This window comes from Charadrius vociferus, unplaced genomic scaffold, assembly GCF_000708025.1.
Source record: "Charadrius vociferus isolate BGI_N301 unplaced genomic scaffold, ASM70802v2 scaffold649, whole genome shotgun sequence".
NCBI classification, from domain to species: domain Eukaryota; kingdom Metazoa; phylum Chordata; class Aves; order Charadriiformes; family Charadriidae; genus Charadrius; species Charadrius vociferus.
Window position 1 is genome coordinate 321777 of NW_009650124.1, and position 7647 is coordinate 329423.

Consider the following 7647-nt stretch of genomic DNA (forward strand, 5'->3'; position numbering starts at 1 on the left):
AGGGAAAGAATGCAGACCAACTTAGAGTTGAGTTTGAACTGGAGACAGGCTTTTGTCCCAGTGAATGGCCTGTTGAGCTCACCCACAGCAGCTGAGCTACAGCAACTGAAGCCTTGTGCTAGCAAAGCACCTGCAGAAAACAGAGCTAAGTCAGCAGAGGTATATGGAGGCTCACTTACTTGCTGAACTTTTCAGCCAAAAAGTTAAAAAATGAAGGGTATGGTTGCATACTTAGGAAAATTGCTTTGCCTTTTTAAGTGAGGACAGTTTTGGTAAACTTGACACTTCAGAGGATGACAGTAAATTTTCACTGATGTAGTTTGTGAAAGTAGCAAAGGTAGCATATGAGGCTTTATTACACAAAAACTCCAGAATAAGTCAGTTCTAAAGTGTAAAAAGCAATTGCTATTTTCTATGTGCAGATTATGAAACAGACAGGTTCTCAAAGGATGAATCAGAGAGGATACTGTACATCTGAAAAGTCAGACTTCTTTCAAGTTAATTTTTCCATACCCACATTGGCCAGAGTATTGAAAGCCAATGAAACAATGTAGTACTTTATTTTGCCCTGCTGTGTGTTTTAGTTAATGTATTTTAAGACAAATAAAAATCAGTAGTAAGGGAGTATGAAAAGCATTAACAAATGTACAATTGGGTGCAAGTGCACCACAGTCACACGGAATTATTTTCACTGCAGGAGAATCTCTGATCAAATCCACACAGAGAATACAACCACATGGTGAAAATTATTTAGGGAAGGCTTTCTCTTGTGTGATTAAAAAGCCTTGCATGAAGTTTTCATTTTCTTTGCTCCCAGCTCCTGAGCAGGACAAAAAGTAAAATAATCCGTATGGTTTATTTTTGTAAAACTGAAGATCTTTAGGACGAACAGACCTGCATGTGGGCAGACTAAACAGCAACTAAGGTTGCTGCTCCTTTGCACTTACCCGGGCTGGGAAGCAGCTCTGTTGAGAAGACCCTGGGGCCATGACGGGCAGTGATCTCGTCATGGCCAGCAGTGGCCCTGGCTGCAATGATAGCTCACCATGTCCTGGGCTGCATGAAAAGAAGCAAGGCCAGTCGGTCCACGGACATAGTCATTGTCCTCTGCTCAGCACTCATGAGACATCAGCTGTGTAATTTCCCTGGTTTTGGCACCTCTGGTGGAGGAAATATACCAATAAGCGGGAGCAAGTTCCGATGAGGGCACTGAAGGCACTGAGGTGTCCAGGGCTGCAGCACTGTCCGGCCCTGCAGGCTGAGGGACCAGGGCTGGGTCAGCCTGGAGAAGGCACAGTTTAGGAGGCACCAAACAGCAGCCCCCTAAAACCTACAGAAAAGCCACCATGAAGATGGAGTCAAACTCTTCACAGCAGCGGAGGAGGAGAGACAACAGGTATGACTTGAAACACAAGTAGTTCAGACTAGATATAAGGGGGGAAAAAAATCACGCTGAGGGTAATTTAGCACTGGAGTAGGTTGGCTAGAGAGGCTGGGGGAAATATTGGAGGCTTTCAATCCCTGACAGAACAGAGCAACTTTGTCTGGTCTCACGGCTGACACAGCTCTGACCAGCAGGCTGGACCAGAGACCTCCTTAGGTCCCTTCCAGCCTGAATTATCCTGTGATTGTATGGTCATTTCTAAAGGCAGTCTGCAAAATCTCCCTAAGCAATCAGTGTGCTCTTCTTACCGCTGTAAAGTTTTCCTACTGTCTATATGTGAATCTCTTCTACAATGTAAGCCCATTAATTCCATTTTTTTTCCACTACAGATATACACTGTCCCTCTTTGCAACAACTTACTATGTATTTGAAGACTGTTACCATGCCATTTCAGGTTCCCTTTTAAGCTTTTCAGATGCATAATACTTCCTGCCACTAAGTACCACATTTCAATTTCGTCTAACTTCTGGGCAGCCATATGTACCAGTTTTCTTGGAATTTTCTGAGTATGTTTAAAGCATGAAGTTTAATACAACAGAAATACACTAAGCTAACTTTTAAAATTTTATTTCTTTATTCCGTACTTCACTGATTTTCATAGTAAAAATGTTCACAGTGCATTTTTTTCTCATTATCCCATAGTTCCTAGGCTATGTATTACCTCATTGTGCAAAGCTTAAGCTGCTTCTGAGGTGGCATAGACATGTTTTTCTCTATTGTCTTTTTGTTCACAAAAATTATTAACTATGATTCTTATGATAACTCATTCTCTACAGTCACCCATGACTTTAAGCTCTGTGACTATTCTGAATTTGCATATTTGCAGTTTTTAGGTACAAGATTATTCCCAGTGGGACAGCGTCCTGCTAGCTTCCTCTGTGTCTTATTTCTTGCTAGTTACTTTGGGCTTGTTTGTTTTCTCAGCAGCATGAATGGCTCACCCATTTTCCTTGTTCCTCAGAGGGTTTTCTATCTTATATAAGCACATACACCAGTGTTTTCTGAGACTAGTCTTCTTTCCATTCCTTGAATTCTGCTGTCAAAGAGAAAAAGATTTTGCTTCAGTGCCTCAGGATGAACACTGTTATTTATCAATCTTTTCTATATTTAAACAGGTCTCTGAGAATGACAGTCACTGCAGCGTAGGAAGGGGTGAAGCTGCCTTCTGCCTGAAGCCAGGCTGGGTAGGCAGAGCTGTGACAGCTCTCCACTTCGCCTCAGGATCAGCATCCCCAGTTGCACTGGTTATTCTGCCTACAGTGTGGCAGATGAGGAAGTACAACTCCTTCGTCCAACACATTATGTAAAGACAGATGTTTTCAGCTTGCTCAGACATTAGAATTAGGACAGAATAGATTGCCCTGGACAAGAAGGATAGCAAAATTAGGGTATGCTTGAACAGCAAAATGAAGACATTAGTGCAGCAAGTGTAGCCATAGCTTTAATCTAACTGGCACAGGCAGCAATAGCATCAAAGATGCAGAAGCACAAAATTCATTGCAGGCTGACAAGTGGTCATGGGGGCTCCACTCACATCCATACCTCTACAGCATCACTGCTATTCTCCCCGTGCTAGACAGGTAAATGGTAACTTAAAATCCTGCCCCGCAATGCAATCACTCCTTCTGCTGTAGTGAAAAAATAGCTTGAAGACTTTCCTCATACAGTAAGAAATCTCTTTGGGTTGTTCTGGATTAGCTGCTACCCAGGCAACATTGCAACAGACAAATTCAATCTCCTGGCACCATTAGGGCACTTGGACAAGGTTCCTTATTAAATCAGCTCATTTTTCTGAGAACAAATTTAGGTGTAGCAAATTTTGCAGTTTGTTCCACACATACTTTTTATATATCTAGCTTTTGTCCAAAAAGTAACAATATCCTAAAATCTCTTCAACATTTAGGGTTCAATTTTTTAGTGTTTATTTGCTTAAATCTCGTTAAATGTAAAAAGAGGCTTGTATATGCTCTGTACCTAATGAGCTGCTACTGATCGGAGGACAAACTAATCTTCATATTTACATCTATAAATTCTATAAAACTACAGTGTGCAACCCTGTGAAAGCTTTACCATTTCTGTTATTTAATAATGATGACAGTATTTGTGGTTCTGGTACAGACAGTTTTTTTCAAGGGGAACTGACTGCAGGGATCACAGTTTTGTGACCTTTGACATATGCAATTGCCAACCTTGACCATATAATCCACTTAAAAATGTGGTGGACATGCCTACACAACCTTTCCTTATAAATGTAGTATGTCTCCAGTCAAATATCATCTGCTGTGGAATAAAAGTTAGAATGAAAAGGCAGACTGAACGTGAACAATCTCAGTTTACCTAAATGTACTCTTTGACATGAAATGCAAGTGGAAAAAGACATTGAAGTGGGGCACACGCTCCCAAAGAGTTAGAAACAAAGCATACTTGGTGTTATTGCTGAATAAGCTACAAATGCATCTTAGATGTCACTCAAGACTGTTGTCCAGTTGTAGTGGAGATAAATTTCCTAACTACTGAAGAGATGGCATGTTTAGAGTAACTGTCTGTTATACATGTGTATACTGGTGTGTTTCAACAATGATTTGGGGAGACTTGTTTTAAAGACAGAAAAGTAATTTAGTTTCTACAATTTGTTCAGGCCTTGGCCTTGCTCAAATACCGTTTCCCAGAATTAGTTTTTGAGTTCTGGGGATATTAGTCCAGTAGGAAGAATACTTAAACTCACAATGTTAATTTAAAATATGTCATGAAGTGATGAAGATGGTCTTTGGTAACCATTCCAGGCTGGACTGCAAATCCTAAATACTACTGAAATAAATAAATCTGTAACCCACTGCAAATCTTAAATTACAACAACTAGTATGCCATCACTTACATCACATTCATTTCTCTTATTGGGAAAGACATCACAAAGTACACTTTCCACATGTACCTGTATTAATGCTTGACTTGTTGTTTTTGCCATTTTCTTTCCTAGATTTTTCCATCTAGCTGAGCAACAGACACACCGACAAACATGCCTGAGCAAAGCAATGATTACAGGGTTGTTGTGTTTGGAGCTGGAGGAGTGGGCAAAAGTTCTTTGGTCTTGAGATTTGTGAAGGGCACTTTCAGAGAGAGCTACATCCCCACCATCGAAGACACCTATCGGCAGGTGATCAGCTGTGATAAGAGCATATGCACTTTGCAGATAACTGACACTACAGGGAGCCATCAATTTCCAGCCATGCAACGTCTTTCTATTTCTAAAGGACATGCTTTCATTTTGGTTTACTCTATCACCAGCCGACAGTCCTTGGAGGAGCTCAAACCGATCTATGAACAAATATGTCAGATTAAAGGAGACATAGAAAGCATTCCAATAATGCTGGTGGGAAACAAAAATGATGAGAACCAAAATCGAGAGGTGGACAGCAGTGAAGGAGAAGCCATGGCTAAGAAGTGGAAATGTGCCTTCATGGAGACCTCTGCCAAGCTGAACCACAACGTGAAAGAGTTATTCCAAGAATTGCTAAACCTAGAGAAACGCAGGACTGTGAGTTTACAAATTGATGGCAAAAAAAGCAAGCAACAGAAAAGGAAAGAGAAGCTGAAAGGCAAATGTGTGGTGATGTGAAATTGCACTGTCAGGAGTGAATGATGCAGTCTCACCTGCCTGGCAATACCCAAGTAAAACCTATAGACAGCAAACAACTATACCTATTTATTAGTATCTGTTTTAAAAGAAATATTTGGAATTTGAAAAAAATGAGTTACTGTGGTTACTGTGAAAAAAGCCAACAATTAAAAAATCGTGTACTCCAGCTATCAGCGAAAAAAATCAGGAAGTAAAAGAAAGATGGGCCACGACATCTAATTTTGTAATTTACAGAAGAAAAGAAATTGCATCCTCAGCATAAAGTGGAAAATTTGGGAAGACAACTTCATATTATTTACACTTGCATATAACTACAAGAGAAGGCAATGCATAATGTTAGAACAAAAACAAAGAAACGGCCAAGAAGGAATCTAAAAAGTATCAATGCATGCTGGGTGGTGTTATCAAGCCCTTTAAGAATGCTGTGAACAAACAATTTTGTGCATTTTTCATTACTAACTGGTGGGGCAGCTTGCATAAGGTAGTCTTGGATCTGCCAAATAAACAAACTTTTTCACCCTAAAGGGAAGTGTGGGGGTAGCACAGTTAAAAGGAACAGATATTCCCTTTACCCCCTCCCCCTCAGCATGAGATTTCTTTCTAGTATGATGCAGTGTTTGAACTGTGGGATGAGGAAAAGCCAATCCCTGTAGGAGAGATGGAGGTGATCTCCTTTTCTAGACCCGTCGCTTCAAGGATGACCCATGCTTCTGGCCCCAATGTATTTCAGAAGAGCAGATGTTTGCCTGTGGAGAACGTCAGATGGTATAAAAAAATGTACATATACAAACAGGAAGCTTCAGCCAGGGAGGACTGGCTGGGGAGTCCCTTACAAAAGCCTCTATGGGAAAGGCTCATTTCAAACGCTGCTGATGGTTAAATGAACACAGGGTGTGATTAGTGAATGAACGGAAAGTCTATTGAACTGGCAGTACCCTTGGAGAGGGGTCGGTGTTCTATACAAAGTTTTTATTCAAATTACCAGATTAGCTGAGTAAAACTTCTTTACATTACTGTAGTCAAATTGGAATGGTTTTGCATTCATGCACTACTAGATCTAATGCCTTTATATTGTCTGAAGGGTTTTATATTTACCGTTTAAACTCATGATTTGAACTGCTGTGACTATTTATAGAACCAAATCCTATATCTGGCATTAGAGCCCACGAGAGTCTCTAGGAGAAGACTTGCTGGGATAAGTACTACAGGATTTGGCATATTAAGAGTTGTAATCAGTACTGTGTTACAATGCAATACAAAGTTCAGAGTAGAAAAAAAATGGTTTAAACCACTCTGCCAGGGGAAACTACTCTTCTCAAAACCTTTGGAAGGGGATAAACTGTACAAAATGTGAGCTTTTCTGGATCTCTTCAAAGCTTTTTAAAAAAATTAATATGAATGAATAAAGTATGTATCCTACAGATAACAAAGACCATTTAAGATAAAAGAAGCACATACATTTTTTAAAGGACACATTAAAATCGAATAAGCTACAATTTGCACTTTAGGAACTGCTTTGAAATAATAAAAACAAACCACCATATTTTGGGAAAATGCAGCCAGGTACTAGTATTATTAGGATGCATGCTGTTGCATTATAAATATTTCCTAGGAGCTGGTCAAGTGAAGTATTGCATTAAAAATTGTTACCTTGTTGCTCTCAGAGCTATTGCTTTCTTCCCTTCCACCTTTCAAACAGAAGTGCAGACATTTCACAGGAAGAGTGATAGCATACATTTGAGCAAGAATTGCTACTAGCATTGTCTAGAAAGGAGCACAACCTTTGTCATTCACTCAGAAGAAATTCTGGCACCGTTAAAATTAAGCGTAAGACTCCCACTGATTTAAATGATGACAGAATTTTGTGGGTTTGTTTACTTTATTGTATTAGAAGAGAAAATTAGAGAGAACATGAAAAAAAGCCGAGGCTCTTCCTTTACAATAAATTCTTGGGTCTTACATGATGCCTTTTCTCCATAATTCTCAAAGCACTTTAGAAAAAGACAGCACCATTATCTTAACTTCCCAGGTGATGAAACTGAGACATGAAGAGAGGAAGCAACTGCACATAGGTTACCCAGAAGGGTAGTGGCAGAGCTGGGAAGAAAAGCAGACCTCCTTAGTCCCAGTCCAGTGCTCGCTCTGCATTTGATCAGACTGACTCTCCACATTGTTAATAGTTTCTAAAACACATAAAGAAACCTGTTATGGCTTATATGGCTAAGTGCATCTTTTTCTTGTCTGTCTGTCAATAGATCAATCAGTATTTCCAGGTCAGGGATACAAAACATTTAAAAGCACTATGTTTGGTAAGACTTTTATACATATTTATACATCTACTTTGTTTGTAAGCAAATGGCGGACAATACTCATCTTCACAGCATTGGATTCCACTAACGAAATGAAAATCAAAAGACTGATCACACTTAAGGAGTAATGGGTTACATACAGAGGTCGGCAGTAAAGAGGTCTCCCACTGATGCTATCACACTGGTGCCAAAGGTCATCACGCATGGCACACACCTAAGCAGCCAGCATGGAATAATGACAGGCACTCAAAGAAAAA

General features: G+C 39.9%; 1 protein-coding gene across 1 annotated transcript in view; it reads left to right on the forward strand.

The window, feature by feature from the left end:
• The window catches only part of DIRAS2 (DIRAS family, GTP-binding RAS-like 2), a 15434-nt gene extending 10171 nt beyond the window's left edge, over window positions 1-5263 (forward strand). Inside the window, exon 2 of the mRNA XM_009892386.1 lies at window positions 4422-5263. Within this exon, the coding sequence (XP_009890688.1) occupies window positions 4461-5060 (600 nt within the window). The 5' untranslated portion in view covers window positions 4422-4460 and the 3' untranslated portion in view covers window positions 5061-5263. The remainder of the gene's footprint in view (window positions 1-4421) is intronic.
• Window positions 5264-7647: the final 2384 nt, after the last annotated feature.